We start from the raw sequence: 26,885 nt of genomic DNA, 5'->3' as shown, positions 1-26,885 counted from the left end.
CACATAGAGTTTTCATTCTTTCTTTGGGTATGATCATTGCTTCAGTGTCACATGGAATTTCTGCATAAGGCATCTACCTGCACATTTCACCATCACAATCTGTCTTTTCTTCTTTTGACCTCTACAGAGGTTGCATGGATGACCAAAGTGTAGGAGTATTGCATTCCACCTTTCTGTTTACTGTATCCTATGATGTTGATTGGAATTTTTTCAGTCAGTCCTGACATTCTGTTAGTAGATGGTAGATTTGGAAATACTAAAACCACAGTGTCCACTGCCCTATTGACACCAATAATTTCCATGGGATATTTCAGGTTCATTTTGATGTTTCCCATATATGTCAGTAATTTTTGTTATTTAATCCTCTAAATTGTGATTGAAATATGATGGTTATTTGAAATCCACTGTCTAAAACAATGGTGTATTACATCCTCAATCTTTCTTTTTCCCTTTGTTCAGAGCCCTAGGAGTTCAGATGGAGTAGACCCATAAGGAATGAGTGATGAAACCATATTTACTGTTTCAGGCTCTAGAGTCACTTCCTTCCCAGGACCTGGTTCCTTTGTTTGGGTCTCAGAAGATACCAGTTTCTACAGCATCAAGGCTTTATTCTCCTCACAAGTGCATCTGTCCTTCATATAGTAATCTTTCCCCCAGTTATAGTGAAAAACCATTCTGTTTTTCTACTGACGGTGATGTTTGTATATTAGCCCAACATGGTCTATTCCTTTGTCTCATTGCTTTCCAAGTATTGGTTTTATCCAGGGTTCTTTCCTTTTTTTTGACTCTATCTTTGGTATGGCTGTTCTTTTCTGTATATGTAGCTCATATAGTACTATATTTTCCTGAGCTATTTATAGATGAGACTTCCTAGTGGAAATACTTGGCTTTGTTATTACCTTCCATTATGCTCACTGATTCTAGCAGCATTTCAAAATCTGCTACATTCTGTAGAAGTTCTTAACTGGGTTGTTAATATTTTTTGATGTAGAAGGTCCCTCTGATTGTCTTCCTTTCTTCAGGTCTTACTGTCCCAGTCTCTATCAGCCTCTGAATTATGGAACTCATGTTATGTATAATTGAGGGCTTTTCCCTCCTATGCTGAAATGTAGATTCAATGAATGGAGTTCATGCTTGGCCAGCTGTTTCTTTATCACTATGATGCTTAAGTTTCTACAAACAAGTCTGCCATTAGACTTGTGAAAACTTGGCAGATCTTATGCCTCCTATTGGCTTCAGAAATAGTCCTCTGAGACACTCTATTAATTTATTCCCTTTTTCTATATCATATGCCTGCCAATTTCATAATAGTTCTTAATCCCTCTTGATTCTACTGCTTTCTTTTTATCCCAGCTGTTCAATAGATTGATCCATGATGGCAGTATCCAACAATCTACAATGTGGCAGTTAACCAGACATACAACAGTGATACAGTAAGGCAATCATCTAAGCAAATGACACAAAGCAAGTAATAGTGAAGCAAATATGCAAATTAGTAGCAATGGAACACTAGTATTTCATTTAACACTAACACTGGCACTAAATCACATTTAATGGCACCATTTATTGAACAGCAGACTTTCATATTTAAATTTGACATAGGAATATAACAGTTTGAATATAATACAGGGAAATACTTATGAGAAGCTAGAAAACAGAATGTAGAAAAAGTAAACCCAAAATAGAAACAGGGTTTTTAGAAGACTTAGGCTGTAAAATCTCAGTGAGAAAGAAATGAGTTGTGTATCAAAATTATAAAATTCAGGAAACAGCAATTCTCCCCAAAATAGAAATAATTTTTACTCTAAACTCAAAGCATCAAAGGAAAATTAAAATAACACACTCCAAAATATATTTTTTTAAGATAGAATTTTTGTAAGTAGGAATATCCAGTACTTAAGCAAAAAAAGTTTTGGTTTAAAAAACAAACCAAAAGAACCCCAACAAGAAATAGGAAATATAATAATATCCAAGCTTCCAGAACAGAGAAGGAAGAAATCCAAGATGGGTTCCCACTTTACTGGGTGTAGGAGTGTTGTGTTGCTATGCTGAAGAAGTCTAGTGGCTTCCCAATGAACTCCATCTTGGATCATTGCTTCCCAAGTACTTCCTCAGTCTTTCCATTGGGTATTACTTCAGCAAACTCTCTTGGCTCTTCCACTCAGGAATAGTTTGGTTTTCCTTTCAAGAGGGCTGTAGGAAAGCAATGGGAAGAGGAAGTAGGTGGAGTACCACATCTCATCCAATTCCAGATGCCTACAACCAAAGCTATTAAACCTTTTGTTAGGAAGATCCAGGTCTAAGTTTTCTTTGGGAAGTTAAAAAAAAGGAATCATCCCTTCCCCCCACCCCCCAGTTTGAGCCTACAACCTGAACAATTGTCCTAGCAATATGTGTTTAAGTTGTGAAATCTATTTCTTCCTTCACATTTTCTTTTCTCTGATACTTTTGAGTATTGAAAAGTATAGTTCTATGATGCACTAGTCATCCATATTTATTTTAGAATTTCTGTGTTTAGTCATTTCAGTCATGTCTGACTCCTCATGACTCCATTTGGGGTCATGGTAAACTTTCTTGAGTTTCATGGGTTCTTGGAAAAGATATAGGAGTGGTTTGCCATTTCCTTCTCCAGCTCATTTTTACAGTTGAGGAACTGAGGCAAAAAGGATTAAGTGACTTGCCCAGGTTCACACACTTAGTAAGTGTCTGAGGCCAGATTTGGACTCTGGAAGATGAGTCTTCCTGAGTCTAGGCCTTGCACTCTATCCACTGTGCCACCTAAGTGCCCATTTATCTTAGAAAACAAGCTTTAAGAACAAAAGGGAAATATAAAGCTAACAAAAACTCTTAAATGGTATTTTGGGGATAATATGCCTGCTCTCCCACAAAGGAGAGGTGCAAAAAAGAGAAGAGGACCATGAGGAATTACTAGCCTTGGTCTCAACAGTTTGAACAATCTCAGCAAAACCCAGCATCTCTTCTGTGACAGGCACATGACTTGATCACACAAGCCCTTGTGCTGTAGCTTGCTTGTCCTTGTAGACATGCTACAGGAACCATGGCTAGTCTTCTTACAGAGTTTTCTGGAGCACTTTTTTCAGTCTCTGATTCAGCTATTGGTGTTGTGGTCTTGACAGCTCTGCTTTATGTAAGGTCCTATACCCAATCCTCTGATTCTGGCAGGAAAACCTCTAGCACTACTCTCTTCTATCTTCTCTCTTGGGAACAGGATGGGCTAAATTGTGAATATTTTTTCTTGATCAGAAGTCATCCATATCCAGTATCTCTATCTCTTTGGCAACCCCAAAGAGCACTATATTCATTTGCTATCATGTCATTTTGTTTAGGAGACCATATATTTATCAGCTAAAATGTTTTTTGTGCTTTTTAAACTTCTTTTATAAATGGTAGTATTTACAACAGATATTTTTATATATGTATTTAATTCCACTTATTAAATTTACCATATTGTTGTAACTTATTAATATTGGATTCTGGGAATTAGAATGTTAGTAGTCCCTTCCAGTTTTGTGTCACATACGCGTTTAAAAAAGATGCCATTCAGTCCTGTGTTGAAGTCATCAACAAAAAAAAAAGATTGAACAGCAAGGACAGATCCCTGGGAATTCCATTAGAGAGTTCCTTTAGGTTGATGTCCATTTATTAACAACTACTCTTTGGATCTGTTAATTCAACAAGTTCAGAGTATACCTTCATTATCTAGAGTCTAGGGATGTCAAATTCCCAGACAAATAGCTCACAAAACTCTGAGGAAACCAGATTAGAATGTAATTGGGCAATGTGTAACAAATGAAAACATAATACAACACAGCTAATATTAACTTGCTATTTTTTAAAGTCAATATGTGACCTGAGGGGATCTATTTCTGCTTGAATTCAATACCACTGATTTAGTTAAAATCTTTCTTTCTTGTTCAAAAGAATGGAAGAGAGACTTTGTCAAGTACTTTGCTAAAATTGATTTACTAAATCTAAAGTCTCATGGTCTAATCCTGTCAAAAAAAAAAAAAAAAGAAAGAAGGGTCATGTGGCATAATATTCTTGATGAAACAGCATATTTATCCAGGTTTATATCCCATTCTAGTCATCCAACAAAATACCTGGGTCTGTTGAGTGTGAATCTTTTGTATTTGCCCCCTCCTCTCTCCCTCCTTTCATTTCTTACCAATGTGTTGGGAGCAATAATTAAACAAATAATAGTATTGCTGTTGGAAATCTCATATTTCTCTGTGGCTTCATTCACAATCCTTGTGAGAGCCTGTACAAAGTTCCCTTTCCTGGCCATCCTTCTTTATGTGTTGCATCCCCCAGTTAGAATGTAAGCTCCTTGAGGGCAGGGTCTCTCAATTTTATATTTATATCTCCAGTGTCTTAGCACATAGCAAGCACATAATAAATATTTGTTGACTAATAAATATTCACAAACTCTTTCATAATAAATTCTAAAAATTTTTCCTCGAATCATATAATCATGGCTTTTGAGCTAAAATGGATTTCAGAGGTAATCAAGGATCACTGGATCATTAATTTGAAGGTAGAAGTAATGTTAGAGTCCATGGAATCCACCACCTCTGCACCCAAGTGCAGAGAATTTGTCCAGCCTTATTTTACAGATAAGAAACCTGAGCCCTGAAGTGAGGATAGTGGCTGGTCCAAGGTCAAGTTGTGCAGTTTTCAGTTTGAAGGATCCACCCTCTTTCCATATTTGAAGCATTTGGATAACATTTGGCCGTCTTCTGTACTATTGTATCTTTTCAATTCTCAACAGTTTTCCAAAGACTACCTACCAGTCATGTCCAGCCAGGTCTTTCTGGCAGTTCAGTAGCAATTAAACCCAGCTACATACTCTGTCAACACTTTTTAAAATTTTTTCCTTGGTTATAATTCTAGGTTAACCATTTGTTTTGCTTTTTCTGAATCCAAAGATTGACCTTGAATATGTTTAACATATGTGTAAGGATTTGGTCAGGGAACTTCCCCAGCCAATTTGATAAGCCTTAGAGAAGTTATTTCTTTTTCCCTCTTGATTTTGGACATACCATTGGTCCCTTGGAAAGGCGAAGAGGGGGAAAAATCTCAGTAAGTCTCATAATTGGGGATGCCCAAAGTTGAGCCATTTCTTGATGCTTTCTAGGTAATAGGTTTCAGTGATCGGGACTGCCCCATAACGAATTGGTTGACTTGGACTCTTGGGAGTAGCTACCTCTTTTTTCCTGGCCTATCGTGTTCATCCTTTGTTGCTGAAGAAGACCATGCCATCAGAGAAATGATGACATGACTTGTACTTGACTTTGTTTTGAGTGAGGGAGTGCTGTGCAGGTCACCAGCCTCACTTCTCCTCCAGAGCCATCTGAATCCAGTGACCTGATATTCCTCAGGATTATTGGAGATGACCCAGGATGCACTGGGAGACCTTGGGTCCTTTAGGCCAAGGTAACTTTGCAGGTACTCACCGAGGGTGAGACAACACCTATTCATTGAATAGGCCTGTTTAAGAAGTAGCCAGGGCATGGCCTATAGAAAGGAGCCAATGGAATTTGTCCTTTCACCTTTATCATATATCTTCAGCAGAGTTCCTCAGAGTACAGGGGTGGAGAGGATTTTCACCCACACCCACACACCCACACACCCACCCACACACACACCATCCCAAGAGTTTAGTGATTGCCTTGTAATAGACTGACATAGGTGCTTGGTCAAGAAGCCTGAGAAAACTTCCTTTTTCTTTTTTTCTTTTCCAAGAACAAATGTCATAGATTTGAAAGTGGACTTGGCAGTGGGGGATTATCCTAGAGAATTCCATAGGAGCTACATACATTGCCCAGGTGGCTTGGGAAAGGACATTTATAGACATGTCATTCCTGAATCCTTCACTCCTAATTAGAGGAGGTGTGATTTCTTGGACAGTGCTAGCTTTAGCAATTGCCTAACCCAAGTGTTTAGGGGTCTACCCTTCTAGCCTGAGAAAGGGTATTTCCTAGGCAGTTCAGTCTTGAGATCTAGCATTTTAGCTAGCAGCAAATCTGAGAAGATGGGCCCCATGCCTGTCCTGTGCAAAACTTCCTTGGCAGAGAGGAGCAAAAACGTTGGCTTAATTTTGCTGTTACTGGTATTCTGACAGTGCAAAGGGAGATTCACTGGGGTATTTCTCTATTGGTGACCCCAAGATCAGTTTCCTTCTGAGCAGAGTTCAAAGCATAGGATGGGATGAGTATGAAGGACACTGGAAAAGAAGAGGGAAATCTGTGTCCATTGTTAGTAGATATTGTGAGTTCCTTTTTTTTTCAGTACAGTTATCACTTCTACATTGGGGGAAGAGGAAGGTTAGGGACATACCCCCATTGGACAATGTATGAAATTTTTTTGCCCTCCCTTCATACCAGAGAAAAAGTCTGAATTATTATGGTATTGAAAGATAAAATATGTTGCTATTATACAATACTATACATATATTTTATGCATTTCTGAGTTTATAAACTTTTTCTGTGTTGTCTGCTGGCCTTCACATATTGTCTGTGGTGTCTGCAAAACTCCCCCAAATTTTCCATTATGCTGGCCTATGATATATAGAAACCATGATGGGGGAAATTGCAACGTGGAAGGATAACAGTATTTGTTTATGGATTCTTTTAAGCTGTTTTAATCTTCTGCATTTTCTGATAGGTTAAATGTAGGCTATCCTACATCTGTTACCATTGTTCCCTTGAGTGTATATATGAGAACTGGGCAACCTAATTGACCCAAATCTATGAAAGCCAATACAAAAGCTATACATGATTCATATTCAGAAGCTTCTCAGAATAAACTCTGAGTGGAAACATAAGCCAAAAAGTAAGCGATCTTTTGGGGTCAGGATTTGAAGGTTCTGGGCCGTGGATTACATATGACATCAAAGAAAAAGTTATGGCAAATAGGAGATAAAAGAGAATAAAGAACTGTTTTGGCAAATCTCTCAAATTAAAGAGGTAAACATTTGAACACTATAGTGCCTTCATTTTTCTATAAAATACACCAAAGTCTTTCAGCTCATAGCTAGTAATAGGCCTGATTGAAAGGCAGTTAAATTTTGATCAAGGATAATTGTTGTGGGAGTAGGGAAGAGTGGGTAGATGTGAGAGCTATTATAAAAAAGAGTTGCTAGGACTTAGTAATTTATTGGATTGGGGGAGGAATTAAAAAGAATTAAAGGTGATTATAAGGTTTTGAATCTGGATTATTCAAGAATCAACAGAAAGGTAAGTTAGGAAGAGAGTTGGGTTTTGACTGAGGATTAGATGATGAATTCAGTTTTGCTCATGTTGCATTTGAGTTATCAGTAAGACATCTGAGTTGAGATGTACAGCAGGCAATTGGAAAAAATGTTGTGCAGATCTAAGGATCCTTCCCCATCTAAAAGATTATGATTCTACAGTTATGAAGATGATATTAAAAGATGGAAACACATAAACCCAGAGCTATTACTAGCAAATGTGCCTGAAACCAGCACTGCAGATTTTGCCTGGGCAAATGATAAGACCCTTAGTTTGGAGGAAGGTACGTACCACCCCAGGGAAGGGGACAAAGATCCCAGGTCACTACCCAAGAGGCTGCCTTCCAACTTCCACCATCATATGCCAGTCCCTTTGCCCACCCCACCCCCAGGAATTTGCCCCTTTGCTAGCTTCCAAGTTAAATTACTTACTCTTGATAACTAAGTGCTGAAGTCATGTGTTTCTTTACATTTGTAAAGCAAGAAATGTAATCCCTGGGGGAGTGATAACTTTATAAGTAGGCAAGCTTATAGGGAGAGAGCTAACAGAGACTTGAAGTCAATCTCCTTTCCTCCTCATCACCAAAACTAAGTACTATCATAAAACTAGAAAGGATCTTATGTATCATTTTGTCAAAGTCCTTGATTTTACCAAGGTCATAACTGAGGGTATAGAGAGGAGAACTGATTTGTCCAAGGTCACAAGGCTCATTCAACTCTTACTGTAATTGAAGTTGAGCAAAGACAGAGTCAAGTGGATGCCTGGTTTCATAGATTCACAGACTATTGGAGCTAGAAGGAACCTTAGAGATTGCCTTGTTCAGACGCCTAATTTTACAGAGAAGGAAACAGGCCCAGATCAGTGTCAGAGCAGAGACTCAAACCCAGTTCTCTAGACTGTCATTCTAGCATTTCTGGCCAAGATGCTGATATTTGTTTACTCTTAGGGTACTTGGACACCAGGCCACTCGACGTTTCAGACAAGTAGTCCCTCATTTCAAACCTGAGGATATGCAATTAAACAAGGAAGAAATCTCCTCAGGTCAAAGCAATTTGGGAGGGTCAAACTTCTAGGGAAAAACATCTTGGGGACTGGGGAGTCAAAAGATTCCCAGGACAGCATGGCTCTCCATCAGGGGCCCGCATATTCCTCTGCCTTGTTATGCTTTGCTTTCCCCACCCATACCCCAATTTCTCCTCCATTGAGGGCAGATAATGCTGAGAGGGAACTCTGTGGGCTGATGAAGCATTTCTCCCTTTCAGAGACAACCTATCTACTACAGGTGCCTGACACATTTGAAGTTTCCTTCCTCTCCTCTCACAGGTAGCCCACAGCACTTACAAACTGGACCTTCCCTCCAGTTTTTTTCTCTAGGCCATGGAAAAGCTTGAGAAGCCGGGGAAGGTAATTCTTCCTGGAGAAAGACAAGATTTCCTAGGATCAGAGAGTTGCTGAGAGTTTTCCTGAGGAAAACACAGACCTAAAACTGGGTTGAGATACTATCTCCTTTACCTTGCCTTACTCCACCCTGCAACCTAAAAAACCCAGCCCTCTTCCTTTGGTGAGATGTGCTGTCTTTGGGCCACCAATGAAATTACTGAGGAGACAGGCTTGCTTAGGTTGAGACTGGTTCCTTCTAGGCTGGACCTGGCTGGGTCTCTTACTTTGGCTATCTCCATTTTATAATCTTGTTTGTACATAGCTGTTTACATGTTATATATCTCATTAGATTGTGACCTCTTAGAGAGTAGAGACTGTTTTTTGCCTTTCTTTGTATCTATAGCTTGTAGCACGGTGCCTGACACATAGTTAAGTAAATAATAAAGATTCTTCATCTGTAAATTAGGGATTATAACAGTTGCAATGCCCAATTCATAAGGTTTTTGTGAGAAAGGCATCCTCTCAGCTTTAAAGCGCCATATAAATGTGAGCAATAGTTTTATAATTGTTATTTTGTGTATAACAGGAGAGGTTCAAAGTCAGCTCCATAATTAACATCTGAACTTTCTACTTGCAAATTGTGTCCACTGTGTATTACTGTCTACTGGAAACTTTGTGTTTGCCATACGTTTATTGTTGCAACTTTATGTACAAGAATAATAACTGTAATATTTATACAATCAAAACAATAATGATTAGTATAGTGAAAGAACCCTGACGTTGGAGTCAGGTGACTTGAGTTTGGATCTCAGCTTTGTTATTTCCCATCTGTGTGATATTGAGTAAATCAGTTCAGAGTCATAAAATTTTGTAGCTTGAAGGGGTGATGAAATACAACCCAACTCCCAAAAAGAATCCATTCTATAACATAAGTGACAAGTGGCTATCCAAACTTCCTTCAAACATCATATAAGGCAATCAGCTCTATTTAGAAATAGTTATAATTTTTAGGAAAATTTTCCTTACATTAAGCCTAAATATGCATCTCTGTAACTTCCACTGATTCATTGCTTCTAATTCTGGGGCCAAGAAAATACATTTAATACCTCATCTACATGACAGCCCTCCAAATGCTAAAGACATCTGTCAAGCCTGAGTCTTCTTTTCTAGATGCTAAACATCTCCATTTCCTGGCGATAAATCTTTCATATAGCGTGCACTTGAGACCTTTCTCTATTCTGCTTCTACTATTCTAGATGCCTTCCAGCCTTTGTAAATTATGGTGCTTAAAAAAGAGCATAGTATTCTAGTTGTGATCTGACCAGTGTTGCTGCTTTATTCCCAGAAGTCACAGGTCTTTTCATGCAGCTGAAGACCATATTTACTTCTTTGTTAATGTTAACTGTTCAGCCTAGAGGCCGATGGACTACCCGAGCCTTCTTACCTGTCGTCCAGGTCTTCGGTGATCAGCTGGATTTACGTGTTGAGAGAAGAGACTTTCCAGAGTCGAACAAGGGTTAGGCTTTATTCAGGGTCTTAGTTACATGTGCAGGGTGAATTCTTCCTCAGGAGAGAAGAATCCTCCTCCTCCCAAGGGGCAAGGATCATACAGCAAGAGGATGGGAGCAGAAGAGGGGAGGGACCCTCTTCCCTCTAAGGGCCCCTCAGTGCAAAAGAACGCCTTCAGGCTTTCCTGTCCCTACTTAAGCTCTCCCAGCCGCATAGTTTGCACGTGAATACCATGTCTGCTCTCAGTCCTTAGCTAGTCAACAACAGGTGTGCTCAGACCACAGGCCAATCTCAAGGGTGGGATGCTTTCCCCAGCAAGTTTCCAACTGAGAAGAGGTGGAAATACACAAGATATAGCCTGTGTTTCTCGCCTCAATCCCCAGCTGTTCCCTGGGGAGCCTCATGAGAACTCTAAGATTTAGAGGTCCTCACTTTTACCTGCCTGAGACTGTCCTCATGAAACTGAGCTTACACCCCTAACAGTTAACTTTGTTAACTTCTTTCTGGGTCTCAGTTTCTTTATCTGTAAGGTGAGCTTAGATCTTCAAAGTCCCTCATAGTGCTAACATGCATTAATTCTTTGGTTTCCTTTTAAAAGGATCCACTTGATCACACCTAGTAGCTTGGTACTTAGAACTTGGTACTAAGGGGGCCAAGGCTAATAATTCAGTTGCCATGGGCTAGTTACCTTGACTGTGTTCTGGCTATAGACTGCAGCATAAACTATCTCTAAACTATCTCTCAGACTCCAGGTCTGGCATTCTATGCACTGGGCCACTATAGTAGCTAGCCATTGATTGGCTGAAGGATCAGCTATGTACCTGCTTTAAAATAACTGCCAGCTCTGCAAACAGATACTTTCTAGTAAGTCAGTACAGACAGGAGGAGCCCAGTCAGTTGAGAGAGAGTCATCCCTGGTGATCAAAAGAGGCAACTATCCTCTTGGGAGGATATTGTTGCCTCTTGGTGAGAATCAGGCTTTTCCTCTCCCCCCACCGCCAACTAGTACTGTCTTTCAGAGGAGCAACTTACCCCAAAGATGGTCTAGGTGTGACATTGCTGAGAGTGGGCTCAGGGAGCCCAAATAAGTGACTTACTCAGCAGACACTGTGCCTGGGGGGTAGCAATGTGAGAAGAGCTTGAGAAAGAAAAGATGTTAGGCTCTTGCCTTAGGGGCATAAGTTGCTTGACCACACGTATTTCTAAGGATGTGTCTCTATACTACTATATTCATACATGTGTGTTCTCATGTATGTATTTGTGGCAGAATATGTCCCAGGTTTTTAAGAGAAATGCTTTAGATTATTGTTTCTGCTCCATGATTTCAGTAAACATTTTTATTTTGAGCTAATTGTGTCACCTGGCTAACTGTTGAAGGTAGACACATCTGTGGAGGCTTGTGATCCATAGTCTCCGGAGTTCAGAATCATAGAATATCCTGAACTTGGACTTCTTTCAGAAGACCCAACCCATGAGAAGATATTGCATTACTATGTAACCTTGATTAAGTTACTCTCTCTAAGCCTTAAGTTTTCTCGTTTGGCAAAATGAAGGGGATAAACTAAGGCAGTGATTCTCAAAATGTGGTCCAGAGACTGCAAGGGTCCTTACACAGTCCTTGAGGTTAAAACTATTTTCATAATGATAGTTTTAATTTCTAATACAATAAAACCAAGGGTGTGCTGATAAGTGTTTAATAACCAGCTCTCTTTTTTAAAAAAGTGTATACAGCATATTTTTAAGTTTAATCTTCATTACTGACATTTTCTCCATCACTTTCTTAAATCTAGAGTCTGGACAATCCATTAAACAATAAATCAACTTTGAATGTAGCATTTGTGGATTTCCAAGATGTAAATGCTCACATAGAAAAGTTTAAAATTATTTTGAAATAATTTTTAAGAGTATAAAGGAGCCAAAATCTTTGAGACCCATTGGAACTAGATGACCTCATATCAAATCGAGATCTAAAACCTATGATTCCAAGTTCAAAGAGTACAAGTTGGGGAAATCTGACCATAGGTCTCAAAGGAGTAAAGACATACACACACACACACACATACACACACACACACACACAATGTATGTTTGAATATGCACACTTCGTGTTTAGTTGTTTTTGATTCTTTGTGACACCATTAGGGGTTTTCTTGGCAAAGGGTGTTCAAGTAGGACTAGTACCTCTGGTCTCAGGACTTGCCAACCCCTTTTCGATGCTGCTCATCTACCTTTGGTGTCCAACTGATCACCCAGCTCTCATCTGTGGCTCCAAGAAGCTATAGCATGCTCGGTGGCCACACCCGGGGCTAAACCAGGTTGAGGGCAACAGATAGACCTCAAAATTGTTGGTGTGTTATTGGGGGTGGTTAGCCTCTCCCAAGCATGTGAAGACTTCCTGTGGGATGGGCAGATGAGAACAATTTGTGCCAACAGCCACAAATGCTACATTCAGAGTTGATTTATTGTTTAATGTATTGTCCAGACTCTAGATTTAAGAAGGTGGTGGAAGCAGGCACAGTGGAACATTTAGAGCTTGGTCACACATTGAAGATAACAAGTTATCCACTGCATCTTGATCCATTGCCAGTCATCCTGACTTTTGTCCTGCCACTGTACTTATGATTCTGGAAGAGAGTGAGGCTGACAACTTTGTGTGGCTTTGCCTCACTTAAATCCAATTCACATGCCAGTCATCACCCTGTCATGTTCTGTCTTCTTTGAAAGTAACATAAATAGGTACATATATGTATAGATAGGTACATATATGGTACATATATGTATAGATAAAGACACACCAGTGTGTATATATCAGTGTTTATGTATATATAACTAACTATATGTACATATAGTTTTATGTGCATATACATATGTATGTATATAATTGGATTTGCCATCCAAATACATACCATAATCTGGACAACGACTGGCTTTTGCCCATTTAGTTTTTCCTGTATAAACTGTTTGGTTAATCTTTTGATTAATCATGGATATCTTGGAGGAAGCCTTGTAATATTCTGGGACTTGATGTATTCAACATAGTAGCATCTCCAAAGGGAATGCATGGAAGACCACCATCAATAAGGCATCACTTTTCCATTTAGACCTTGCATAATAAGTCCTCTGTAATAGTATGCACCTTTGGCAAGCATTTATCTCTGTATCATAGACTAATATTAACATATTGATGAGGATAGCTGTTTAGGCTGGGTTTTCCCCCTGATGCTTTTTGTAACAAACAACAAACTCATTCACTATTAGTGAGGGATTTTGTATTCTCTTAACCTTTAAGACCAGAATGATGTGGTCTGCTGTAGAGTTCTAAGTGAAAGCTTGCCTTTCCTTCATATACACATATATTTTTTAAATCAGTAAGTCCTTTAATACATATGTAGATCATTCTCATCAAATTGTTAAAGTCTAAGAAAGTAGCCATATGGATCAGTAGTTATTGTTGTCTTGATTGGCATTTTGGATATTATTACTGGATGTCATTTTTTTCCTGGTTGTTTTTGCTATTTTCTCCTTGAACTATTTTAGAAAATAATTCCTCAGTTCTTTAAAATTTATGTCCTTTTCTTATACTGATTTCTTCAGCATACATGTAGGTTTGGTCTGGTTATTCTCGAATGTATCTTAAGTGCCATTTCTACATATAGTACATTGGGGACTAAAGTGTTAGAATCCAATTATGGTTAATCTGTTGTTGATGATTAAAATAGATCACTATAGAAATGTGGTACAATTTGTTCCTTTTTATGACTATTTGTGGTCATCTTGTTATTTTCATCTTTGTATGCTCTTGGGATGATGTGGCTCGTCTGGGTTTCATGCCAAGGTTTTTTGTAGACTTATTTTCCCTTCTGTTATTTATTTATTTATTACTAATTTTTGAAGTGATATTGCTCATAATTTTCCACCATCCTACTTGGCAGTGTTTTGCAAATCAATTTATGGTATAAATTGACTTTGCTTTTGGTTCCCCACTTCTGCCTGATTGGTGAAGATATAATAAATGGTTGTTTCTGAAATCTTTTAGCCTAATTGTCACTGTAATTGTTTTATGGCAGTTAAATTTTGCAGAAAATGATGTCAATTAAAATTCGTATCTATCTCTTCCTTTATCCATTTCCCATTTCCTACCATCAGTTTTAATAGGTTCAAGTTGTTAAGTTTTACACGTATTTTCAGTGTCTTCTCATCTTTAACCTCTTGCTTTATTTGTTGTTGATTTTGAATTTTGATCTTTATTTTTTTAGTCTGTGATCTGACTGCATATGAGACAGCTGATTCTGATATTGCACATCTATAACTAGCAATTTTCTGCCTGTTGAGATATAGTCAACTTAATTTTCTTTGGTAAGTTGTTTGGGATTTGTTTTATCCAGTACCTCCATACTCTCTCTCTCTCTCTCTCTCTCTCTCTCACTTTCTCTCTGCCTCTTTACACACATACACACACACACACACACACACACACACACACACACACACAGAAAGAGAGAGAGAGAGAGAGAGAGAGAGAGAGAGAGAGAATCTTTTAAGTACTTAACTCTGTCAGGCACTATGCTACAAATACAAACAAGATAATCCCTACCTTCAAGGAGCTTACATTCTTTCGGGGAGAGAACAATACATAAAAGGGAGCTGAAAAGCAAAAGGGGCAAGGCAAGCAGGTTGTCAAGGGAAAGCAGGAGGAAAAGACTTTTGGGGAGTTGAATTGTAAGTGCAGTGGAGCATGGCAGGGTCCCTTCTGACCCAGAAGTCTGGGCAGGCAGTCACAAATCATGAGAGGCTGGCCTCTGAGTGGAGCTTTCTCCAGGGAGGCAAAGTACCATAGGTCTCCAGTATTTTTTTTTTTTTAAACTGCCAAACCATGGTACATAATCAAACACTCCGTAAGCATTTATTAAGCTCTAGGTGTCAGGCACTGTGCTTAGGTGCTAGGGATACAAATATAATAAATGAAAAAAAAACCCTTCTCAAAAAGAGTTTACATTCTAATGCATACAAATATGACTGCCCTACTTACTGGTTCTGAGAGTCTCTTGGTCATGTGATATAGGATGAAAGGGGAAGGAAGAAGAGATCCTCTTCCATTTTTTCCTTGGATGGGGCTAGTCCTGGGGCAAAATGTTTAACTGGCCAAAGTTTGCCTTGGGCATCTTCCCACCTCCCTCTGAGCCTCCCTCCTCTCCTACTGCCCTTCCTCTTAGGTTGTCCCTGACCTCAAGGAGCCTCCACTTTGACTTTTTTATCCAATCCTTCCCTAATCTCCAAAGTGCATTATGTTCCATCACTACTTACCTCTCTTGCACCAAGATCCATCTCTTTCCCTCACTGCAGCTGTTTTTAGCTAGGTATTAGGATGAAAGCAATCTGATTGAACACGCTATTCACAGTAAAATGTGATTGGTGCATTGGTCCCAGCATTTTTAAGAGAGGAATTTGTAAATCCAAATTTGTTTCTAATTAGAGGAAATGCAGGCTGTTAGAAATTGTAGAGTGGAAGAGTTCTTAAAGTATATTTTGGTAGTCTCTTTCTTGGTTCAACTCTCTAAGCCCTTTCTGTTTTTCATAACTTCTTTTCTTTCTCTATTTCTAGACTCCTGTAATCTCTAAAAAATAGTCTCTAAAAAAAGTCTCTCATTGCCTTAAATGATTTCTATGGCAAGTCTGGTACTATGGAAAGAGGATGGGCTCTGGAGCCAAAGGCAGTTAGAGGCAGCTATGTGGGGAAGTAGATAGAACCTGGAGTCAGGAAGTCACAAGTTCAAATTCAGCTTCAGACACTCATTAGCTGTGAGGCCTTGGGCAAATCACTTATCTTCTCAGCTGTAAAATGAAAGCACTTACTTCCCAGGGCTGTTTTGAGGATCAAATGAGACCTGGGTCCAAATTCCACCTTGGACACTGACAGTGTGACTTTGGACAAGTTACTTAACCTCTCTAGGTTTTTTACTCATCTACAAAATGGAGGGCTTGGACTAGATGGCCTGTGAAGTAATTTTCAGCTCCAGGTCTGCGGTTTCATGATTCCCCAGAAGCCTGATGGTAGTATGGGTTGGAGGAAATGTTGGTGGTTTGGCAGGGAAAGAAGGGGTTAATCGTAAGTGGGTATTTATAAAGTCAGAGATCCCTTAATGACACACCTTATACAGATTAATCATATTTTGTTAATGTATCCATTGAAATTGATCACAATACAATATCAGTAAATGAATGTAACAATATAACTTTTGTTGCTTGGGATGGAAAACATTTTGAAGTAAGAAAGGTAAGGGAAGTCATTTGTGATACTGGCAACATTTTCAATGCTGTATGATTTCAAAGAAGATTCCCCATTGAAAAGAGCTGTATCCAGGAATGAGACATAGAAAAATGTTTGCCTGTCTGTGGGCCATTTAGGCTTATCTTCCTTAAAATCACTGTCACCACTGCTGTGTATCAGTAAGCTTTGTTCTGGGAACTGATCCTTGACTTCTGTGTTGATTCGAAGTCTCTTCAGTCCCCAGATAGCCAGATATTCTGTTGGGAGGGTAGTAGTGCTGCATAGGGAGAGCTTCAGGTCCCTAACCAATGTAAAGTTCAGTAGGAAGCCCAATGCAGTGGTGTCAGTGAACCAGATAGTCAGATCACTGTCATAAGTAGCTTGCTCTATTGTATAGGGTAAAACAGTTTTACAAGTGCACATCAGATTAGCCAAACTGTAATCACAATCCTGTATATCGGCAGAACAGCTGCAGTTTCGCATGGTGTTTTCCTTAATGAAAATCAGTGTGTTGTTCTTTTGACCTCTTACAAAGCTGCTGTATGCAGAGAAGCTAAAGAAGCTCATTAGAAGGAGCTGTTGTCCAAAGGGCAGAGCCATCTTTTTCCCAGATAAGACAGTGGCACTCATTTGTTGGGTTGTCTTTCATTCGGTGAATCAAGCCAATGCCAACCACCTGGGAGAAAACAAATAACCTTGTCACTACAAATTCCTCTTAAGAAAATAATTTGAAAAAACGAAACCCCTATGTTCCAATTGTGGCTTTCAGTTTCTGGTTCTATTAAGGGCATAAAATACTAAAAATACCAAACCACAGGCAAAGGGCTTTTCCCAGAAACATACACAGGATTACAACCACTTTATTGTGCCTTCCCAAAGCCCAGGACACCACCCACTGATAGCAGCTGTCATTGCAAGAAATGTGCCAGTGAAGGAGAGAGAATGCCAGAGCCGAAGTCTGCCTTGTAACTGCTGAGAGAAGCTTTTATTATCTGTAGGAAAAATGAGTGATTTGTAGCTATATGAGTAACGCATTTTTCAGACATCCAATTGTTAAGGTTTTGTAACTATTTGATCCATCAAGCATGGACTCATTTCTTCCCCCTTTGCCCTCTTAAAACAGGATTTTACAAAATCTAGAGCACAGCTTTTTGTTGAATCCATCTTGTTCCCTACATTCTCCCTATTGTTAAATATTAGACAACGTACCACAAATACCAATTAAATGTTTAGTTAATGGTAAACTTTAACTTGATTCACCCTTATTTTTCTTCTACCTGGGTTCCATTTTTTTTACCCCCTTGTGTTATCTAATGATCTAGCTCACCCATCTACTTGGTGCTTTCACAAGCTGACTAAAGATTGAAAGTGGTAGATTGAATTAATAGCTTACATTTGTTACTGTATATAAATGAACAATGACAAAGCTAATTAAAGGATAATTAAATCATAATTACCTTTACCCATACTGTTCCTGTCTCACAATAATATCATGCATTGGTTTATATATCTATCTGTACACATAGCATATACACTACACAGCATCTGTCTATCTACTGGGTCATAAGTAGCCTTATTGTTACTCAATCAATTTAATTGTGTTAGACTCTTTGTGACCCTATTTGGGATGTTTTTTGGCAAAGATATTGGAGTACTTTGTAATTTCCTTCTCTAGCTCATTTTACAGATAAATAACTGAGATAAATAGAGTTAAGTGACTTGCCCGGAGTCACACAGCTAGTATGTGTCTGAGGCCAGATTTGAATTCAGGAACATGAGTTTTTCCTGACTACATCTACTAAAATGTTGTTCTTAAGTTTTTGTGGATCAGTGTTATTTCTGAGTAGTTTTCAGCAAAAATTTTGACATTACAGTTTATTGGTTGAGAGTGTATCTATATGTATATATATGTATGTGTGTATGTGTATTTATATATATAAACATGCATAAATTTTTGCTACTGATAGACAATTATTTTTGTGAAGACTATGAAAGTAGTGTTGATGTGTCGTTTCCCTGACTTTCATTCATAAGTTATTAATTGTTGTTCTATAAGATAATTGTCATTTTTGTTGTTTATAAAAGTGCTGGCAACCTAGAAGGAACAGGTTTCCTGTCAAAGTCTCCATGATTGTGAGAAAAGGATAATGTAATGCTGTACCAAAAGCAGCTCCCTAATTAATCAATAAACATTATAAAACAAACATAAAACGTAACAAAATAATCAATAAACACTTATTAAGTGAAGACTATATGCCAGGCACTATGCTAAGGAATACAAAAAGAGGCAAAAGATGATCCCTACCCTCAAGGTCTTACAATCTAATAAAAATGCCCAGGGCTAAGAGATAGTGTGTCTTGCTCATGGCATAGCCCAGAGACCAGTGTCACTGGACTGAAGAGTTATGTGTTGAGGAGTAATCTGTAAGAAGACTGGAAAGGGAGGAGGAGGCTAGGTTATGAAGGGTTTTGAATGTCAAACAGCATTTTATATTTGATCCTGGAGACAATAAGGAGCCCCTGGAGTTAACTGAGTGGGGTTGGTAGTGATATAATCTATTTGGTTAAGACCTGTCCTTTAGGAAAATCACTGCTGGCTGAATAGAGGATGGGTTCAAGTGGGGAGAGACTTGAGGTAGGAGGACCTTTTTATCCTCCATATGGGGAGACTCCATCTCAGGTGATCTGGGCATTCCTCAGAACCCTATTATGCTATGTATAGTTTCAGTTTTCCCACAGCCCCTCCAACATTTATGATTTTCCTTTTCTTTCATATTAGCCAATCTCATAGGTATGAAGTGGTACCTCAGAATTGTTTTAATTTGCATCTCTCTCATAAATAATGATTTAGAGTGCTTTTTTTCATATAAATAGCTTTGTTTTCATCATCTGAAAACTGCCAGTTCGTATTGTTTGACCATTATCAATTGAGGAATGACTTGTATGCTTACAAATTTGGCTCATTTCTCTACGTATTTGAGAAAAGAGGCTCTTATTGGAGATGCTTTCTTTTGTGACTTCTTAAAAATATGATGCCTAAACTTATTTTTTTTGTTTTTGATCATGACTTTTAGATAGTCTAACGATTCTCAAATTATTTCTCCTAAATCTGTTTTCCAGGTACGTGGGTTTTTTTTTCTATGAGATACCTTACATTTTCTTTCATTTGTTCAGTCTTTTGACTTTGTTTTAGTATTTCTTAATATCTCATAGAATCATTAAGTTCTATTTGGAAAATTCTAATTTTCAGGTAATTATTTTCTTGAGTAAAGTTTTTATACCTTTTATTTCAAGTTGTTATTTTTTTTACATATATAGCTCTTATTTCTTTTCTCATTTTTCCTCTTCAATTCTCATTTGCTTTTTAAAATCATGTTTAGCTCTTTTTTTAAAAAAAAAACTCTTGCTTTAACTCTTCTAGGCATTCTGGTTGGACTTGTGTCCATGATGCATTTTTCTTTAGGCCTTTACTTCTAGATGTTTTAGAGTGGTTATCTTCTATGTGTCTTGAGTTTCCCTGTTGCCATTACAGCTTTTTATATAGGATTATTTTTTTTTTGCTTATTTTTTAGCCCTGCTTTGTGATTCTGTATGTTATATGAAGGCTAGGTTCTGCACACTTCTCTCTCTCTTCCCCCCCACCCCCCAGTGACCTTGTACAGCCCTCCCTCACTCAAAACAAAGTCAAGTGCAAGTCATGTCATCATTTCTCTGATGGCATGGTCTTCTTTCGCAACGCAGGATGAACACAAAATCTGTAAGTAGATACAGCTGCCTGAATGGGGACCCAAGTAGCTGGGTAACTCAGCTCCTCCTCTCCTGTCTCCCCCTCCCCTTCCTTTTTCCTCTCCAAAGGAAGGTAAATTTGGATGGCCAGAAGATGCCCAGTTAACTTGGGTTTTACTGGCTAGATTCCTTTCCTCTCCTCTCCTCTCCTCTCCTCTCCTCTCCTCTCCTCTCCTCTCCTCTCCTCTCCTCTCCTTTCCTCTCCTCCTCTCCCCTCCCCTCCCCTCCCTTCCCCTCTCCTCTCCTCCCTTCCCCCTCCCTTTCCCTTCCCTTCCTTTCCTTTCCCTTCATTTTCTTTCCCTTTCTTTCCCTTCCTTTCTCAAAACCTTAAACCTACTGCACTCTGAAGCTCATACATTGGAGGACACTAGGCCCCTGCCTATGGGTTCTCTTCTGGACCCTCCTGGCTTAACAGTAACTATCAATAGTAACTGTTGCTGCTCCCCTCCCAGCCTGAAGTCGTTTTTTTCTATGCCTCGTTAAAGGGGCCATCCCCTGGCTACTTCTTAAAGAGGCCTATTCAGTGAATGGGTGTTACCTCACCCTAAGTGAGTTTGTACATAGACCTTGGCCTTAAGGGGCCACTCCCATTGCATCTTGGGTCATCTCTGGTCATCCTGATGAATATCTGGTAACTGGATTCAGATGGCTCTGGAGGAGAAGTGAGGCTGGTGACCTGTACAGCTCTCCCTCACTCAAAACAAAGTCAAGTGCAAGTCATGTCATCATCTCTCTGACGGCGTGGTCTTCCTTGGCAATGCAGGATGAGCACAACAACTCCTGGTTAGACTTGGTCCTCAGTGTCCCTGGATCTGTCTCCCTAATCCACTGTGGGCTAGAAAAAATGATCCATTGTGACTTTTTCTTGAGTTTTCTGATCAGAAGTCAGTCTGATATTCTTTCTAACTCTTTGTGTAGAAGGTATGGTGAGGGAGGTTGCCTCTACTTTCTGTTACTCCACTATTTTGACTCCACCTTTGTGACCAACAGTTATGAACAAATAGTTCTCAAAAATTTTTGCCAACTATTGTTCCAAATCATTAGCGATAAGAGAAAGGCAAATCAAAACATCTTATACCCAACGAATTGATAAAGATGACAAAATTGAAAATAGCAAATTTGGAGGAACTGCATAAATGCAGGCAAAAATATATATTGCTATGTATGTGAATTGGTGAAACTATTCTTGAAAGCAAATTAGAATTATACTAAGAAAGAGCCATGTATCTACTTTCTTTAGAGAGAACCCCCCCCCCCCCCCAGTGCTAAACTGTTAAAATATTCACCAAAGAAGTCAAAGACAGAAAGAAATGTCCCACATACACCAAAATATTATACTGGCATTCTTGTGATAACAAAGAATTGGAAATAAGATAGATGTCCATTGACTGGGCAACAACCAAGCAAATTGTGATACATGAATATAATGTAATATTACCATGCTGTAAGAAATGATCGCTGAAAAATTGAGTGAAGTCTGAGAAAATATATATGAACTGATTAAGAGTGAAGTAAGCAGAATCAGGAAAGCAACATATAATGACAACAATAAAGAGTAAAAAGCACTAAACTGAAAACTTTGTAACTGTAATGATAATGAGAAAAGCCATTTCTTTTCTTTCTTTGCAGAAATAGGAGAATATGAGTATGGAGTATTTCATATGCTGTGAATGTCTATGGATATGCTGGTAGTTTTACTGAACAGTTCTTTTTTTTTTGTTTCTTTTTTACTCTGTTATATACTGGGAGATTGGCCAAATGGGCCTCATTCCTATGGGCATACACAAAGTATCTGGATGCAGTTCCCCACATGGAAGAGCCTGCTTCCAGACAAATTGTGAAGATATGTAATAGGAATGCCTTAGACAGACTTTAGAAGCTTGTGTAAATGGTCTGTAACTGGTTCCAATCTGCTAACTACACACTGAATCGATGTCTCTTGATTTTCTGTGGCTTTGGAATTGGAAATGGGGGACAAAAGATATTTAAAAGACCTTAGTTGGTCTTGGCCCTTTTCTCCATGAGTTAGGACTTCTTATAGTTTTGGCTCTTTCCTGTCTGGTTGCATCTGATGAAAGACAATGTTGTGAGGGTAGTGGCTATGTGCTCTCTACTTCCAAGATCAACATTTGGTCCTGTGAATATAGGCTTTACTTTTTTGCCTTGGCATTTGTTCTTTCATTTTAGATGAAAAAAGTTGGAGGCTATAGCTTTCTGAGTTTTGAAAGGTCAGGAGATCAAGCCACCCATGGTCCAGGAGTCTGGGAGTCTGAAAGCCTAATCAGTCCTCAGTTTTGCAGCCAGTTCAGCATGAACAACCTGAGGACCTTCAGGACCCAGTCTAGTGACAGTTGAGACTAGGACTCATCTCCACCATAGTGCCACATCTGGCACCTTTGAACATGATGGGACCAATGCTCTGTAGAAACTGTGCTGTCTGAGCTCTTTTTTCCTGAGAGACAGCTTACTGAGCATGGGAAGAAGAAGTGATATATTTAGAAGTGAAAGTGATATAAAAACAGAAGATAGCAAGAAAAATGAAAAAAAAAAACCTCAAAGAATTCCTAGCTTCTTTCAAGTCTCTTAGGGTCATCTCCTGCTTAAAGACTTTCTTAATCCACCTATTATTAGTATTTTCTCCCTCCTTAAATGACCATATATTTCCTTATCTGTGTACCTCTTCTATTTCTCAGTAGAATGAGCATTCTTTGAGGGCAGGGACTTTGATATAATAGGCTTGATAAATGTTTGTTGAATTGAATAAATGTATGTTGAACTTGGCATTCTCAAAACCTTTCTCTGTGACCCTGGTCTCTATGGTATAAGTTCATCTTACCCTTGGAAGACTTTAAAGTCTCTTTTTTCCTAGAACAATCTACAAAGACTTTGCTTCCATGAACCTTCCCTACTTCTTGTTCCAAGACTTTCTTCTTGAGATGCTCCAATGGAGAACTTCCTTTGCTTTCCCCCCCATATAAATTTATTTATTTTTAGTTTTCAAGATTAACTTCCACAAAATTTTGAATTTCAAATTTTCTCCTTGTGTCCTCCCACCCTTACCCCAGGACAGCATGTATTCTGATTGCCTTTCCCTTTAATCTATTCCCACCCCCCTCATTCCTTTCCCTTCTATTTTCCTGTAGGGTGAGATAGATTTCTATTCACCATTGCTTATATATCTTATTTCCTAGTTGCATGAAAAATAACCTCTACCATTCATTTTTAAAACTTGGAGTTCCACATTCTCTCCCTTCCTCCTTCCCCATCCACCCTCATTGAAAAGGCAAGCAATTCAATAGAGGTTATACATGTGTGGTCATACAAAACACTTCTATAACAGTGATATTATGAAAGACTAACTATATTTCCCTGTATCCTGTTCCACCCTCCATTTATTCAATTCTGTCCTTTGACCTGTCCCTCTACCAAAGTGTTTGCTTCCGATTACCCCTTCTCCCAATCAGCTGTCCATTCTATTATCCCCCCTCTCTTATCCCCTTCTCCCCTTTTCTGTAGGGTAAGATAAACTTCCATACCCAACTGAGTGTGTATTTTATTCCCTCCTGAAGTCAAATCTCATGAAAGGATCATCTTCCCCTTTCCCCCTCTATTTTAAAAGTTTTTACTTGCCTCCTTTATGTGTTTCCTTTACTTTTAAATATCAAACTAATTTCTAGCCTGAATGTTGGGGTTGCTTAGGAGGTCTGCTTTTGAGCACAGCTCCAATCCCTCTTCTTGGTAGGGTCTATTTGGTCCTATTGCTTTTCCCCAGATTCTGCATTTGGGGTGCTCCCCAAATACTATTCTACTAATAAATGAAAAATTACTTCTGATATGAAGGGGGCAAAGAAAGTCTGGAATTTCATAGCTATGTCTTTCAGTTTTTCATTTCAGAGTAAAACAGAGCTTATCTCAAAGCATTATTCCTGAGAATTTCACATCTCTTTGCTAGACAAGTAGTCCAGATGATATCCTCCCTTTGACAAGTTATCTCCTTACAAGTAATATCTTCCTGCAAACAGAACCCATCCTATCTAACATTCCTTTTGGAGACAGATATAAATATTATCTAAAAAATGCTGTTTAATCCTTGATTTTGCAATAAGTAATATCTGTGTGCCCACACATTCTCCATGGGGCACAGCTCCTACTAAAATGCACATTGGCTCAATTCCAGTGTGTAGACTTCATCTCACTGTCATGCACACTCACACTTAAACTATATTGTGAGCAATATTTTGTTCTAAGGACAGCTGCCTTCCCCAGCTGTGTTAGTGATGCAAAGGCTTTCAAGTTTGAGTCATGTTCTATAATGATAAGAGACACTTTCAGTAATAGAAATAGAAATATTTGTCAGATCTACAGACTGACTGAACTTCTGTAGTGGTTTGGCATGAAATTCCTCTCAGGTTGGAGAAATGCTCTCCAAGTTTTCAGGGAGAATAAAATATTCCTTTAATAATGAGAAGAAAAAGAAGTAAGAGGAGAAGGAAGAGGAGGAGGAGAGGAAGAAGAAGGAGGAGGAGGAGAGGGAGAAGGAGGAGAAGGAGAAGGAGAAGGAGGAGAAGAAGGAGAAGAAGGAGAAGAAGGAGAAGGAGGAGGAGAAGGAGAAGGAGAAGAAGGAGAAGAAGGAGAAGAAGGAGAAGAAGAAGAAGAAAAAGAAGAAGAAGAAGAAAGAGGAGGAGAGGGAGAAGGAGAAGAAGAAGGAGGAGGAAGAAGAGGGATCTGAAGAGGCAGAAGGGAATCCTGACCACTATGGGGAGGCTGAAGGTGGAGGAATGTGACCCAAAGGAGGATGGGAAAAAGAAAGAACATTAAACATTTGCAGCTAAGTATTGGGTATAAGCCATGACTCAGCCTCTCAGGTCTGAGAGCACCTGAACTGGATTTGATATTGTGAATCCCCAAGAATGGTTCCTTTATCACCATGGGTAAGCCTTGGGAGCATAAAAAAACAACCCCCCCCCCAAAAAAACCTGGCTTATGTGTTTCTCAAGGCTCTGCTCCTGCTCTCTTATTATTTCCTATGAACTGTTTTCGTTGTTCTGTTGTTTTAGTCATGTCTGACTCTTCATGACTTCACATATCACATAGCCCAGCCTTTTCCCATGGGCCCTCTCAGACTCTGGGCTGCTGCTCCTTTCACTACAGGCAAGACTCCCTTTTGCGACCTTCCCTGGACCTGTCACTGAGGAGAACTAAAATGCCCTCAGCCTACAACTTTGAGAGTCTCAGTTATCCCTAGAGCCTATCGCTGAGCTGTAGTGGTTTGCCATTTCCTTCTCCAGCTCATTTTACAGATGAGAAAACTGAGGCAAGGAGGTGATTTGCCCAAGATGACATAGCTAGTAAGTGAGGTTGAATTTGAACTCAGGTCCTGCTGACTCCAGGGCTAGCACTTTGTCCACTGTGCCACCTAGCAGCTCCCCTATATTCTATAAGTCTCACAAATATTTCACAAGAACTAGACTTATTAGGAAAAAGAATAAAACAGGAAAAACAATTGAACTCCCTCTCCACTGAGGTTTCAGGACTCACAAGGCCTTGAGTCACAGTCTTGCTTTAGTGTGATTCCAATTAAGGGCCTCAGGGGCAGCTTTTCTTTGTGATTTGCTGCCCCATCCTACTCTTGCGCTGCTCACTTTCCTCTCACTGCAGTTGCTGCCATTATTACTATGTCAGGCACCCCAACACCCTCTCAGGTTGAAGTTCCTGCATCAGCCAGCTCAACTGTCTGTCCACACTTTATCTTGGCGGGTGCGGTCACTTTAGCAAACTGACTCCCACTGCACCAACTTGTTTATACAAATGAGGTAGAATTGAGGGTGCCAAGATTGACATGGTGTAGGGGAGGATTATGCCCCTACATATTGGGATAGTTGTATGTTTGTTTTTATTGTATCTTTGAAGTAAACATTCTTTTGTTAAAGCTAATCTAATTATTAAGTGATTAAATGGAATGGAGGCAGGGGATCCCTAAAATTGTGGGGACACAGCAAGTGGGAGCTTGAGTCACTGACATAAAGACTAGATATCCTCAAACCTTTCTTGAGTGCAAGAGAACCCTGGGGGAGGGGTAAAATATTACATACCTTGCTTTCAGGCAGTAACAATCCAGGTTAATCGCTGCTAACATGTGTAAGAAACAGGAAGGAACTCAGTGTTGCTGGGTCATATGGAGGGGAGTAAAGTGTAAGAAGACAGAGGCATAAAAAGGGACCTTCCTTACAAAGGAAGGAATCAGGTTATGAAGGATTTTAAATGCCAAACGGGTGATTTTTTTTATCCTGGAGGTAAAAAGGCACCACAGGAATTTATTTAGTAGGGGAATAACATGTTTAGATCCCGGCTTTAAGAAAGTCACTTTGGCAGTTGAATGGGGGGGATGTAGAGACTTAAGGCAGGAAGGCCAATCAAAAGGCTGTTACAGTATTCCAGAAATGAGGCAATGAAGGTGCACACCAGAACGCAGGCTCTGTCAGAGGAGAGAAGGTGGTATATGTGAGAGATGTTGGGAAGGTAGAATTGATAGGCCTTGGCAACAGATTCAGTATAGGAGATGAGAGTGAGAAATTGAGGGCGGTACCTGACTTGTGAACCTAGGTGACTGAGAAAATAGAAACTATTCAACAGTAATAAGAAACTCAGGAAGGGGAGAGGATTTAGAGGAA

At 39.2% G+C, this 26,885-nt stretch overlaps 1 protein-coding gene across 3 annotated transcripts in view; it reads right to left on the bottom strand.

Moving 5' to 3' along the window:
• Positions 1-1,544: 1,544 nt before the first annotated feature.
• Positions 1,545-26,885, bottom strand: part of EPCIP (exosomal polycystin 1 interacting protein) — a 39,956-nt gene continuing 14,615 nt past the window's right edge. Inside the window, exons 1-3 of one of the 3 annotated variants that reach the window (XM_072615066.1) lie at positions 20,758-21,114; positions 10,096-17,104; positions 1,545-2,193 (exon numbers count right to left, since the gene is read on the bottom strand). In XM_072615066.1, the coding sequence (XP_072471167.1) occupies positions 16,369-17,058 (690 nt within the window). In that variant the 5' untranslated portion in view covers positions 17,059-17,104; positions 20,758-21,114 and the 3' untranslated portion in view covers positions 1,545-2,193; positions 10,096-16,368. Of the gene's footprint in view, positions 2,194-10,095; positions 17,105-20,757; positions 21,115-26,885 lie in introns of those variants that run through there. The other 2 variants (XM_072615063.1, XM_072615064.1) reach the window with 2 other exon arrangements.

The sequence above is a fragment of the Notamacropus eugenii genome, chromosome 5, assembly GCF_028372415.1.
Source record: "Notamacropus eugenii isolate mMacEug1 chromosome 5, mMacEug1.pri_v2, whole genome shotgun sequence".
Classification (NCBI taxonomy): Eukaryota; Metazoa; Chordata; class Mammalia; order Diprotodontia; family Macropodidae; genus Notamacropus; species Notamacropus eugenii.
The sequence above is the reverse complement of the archived record's forward strand: the minus strand, read 5'-3'. Positions and strand labels throughout refer to the sequence as shown.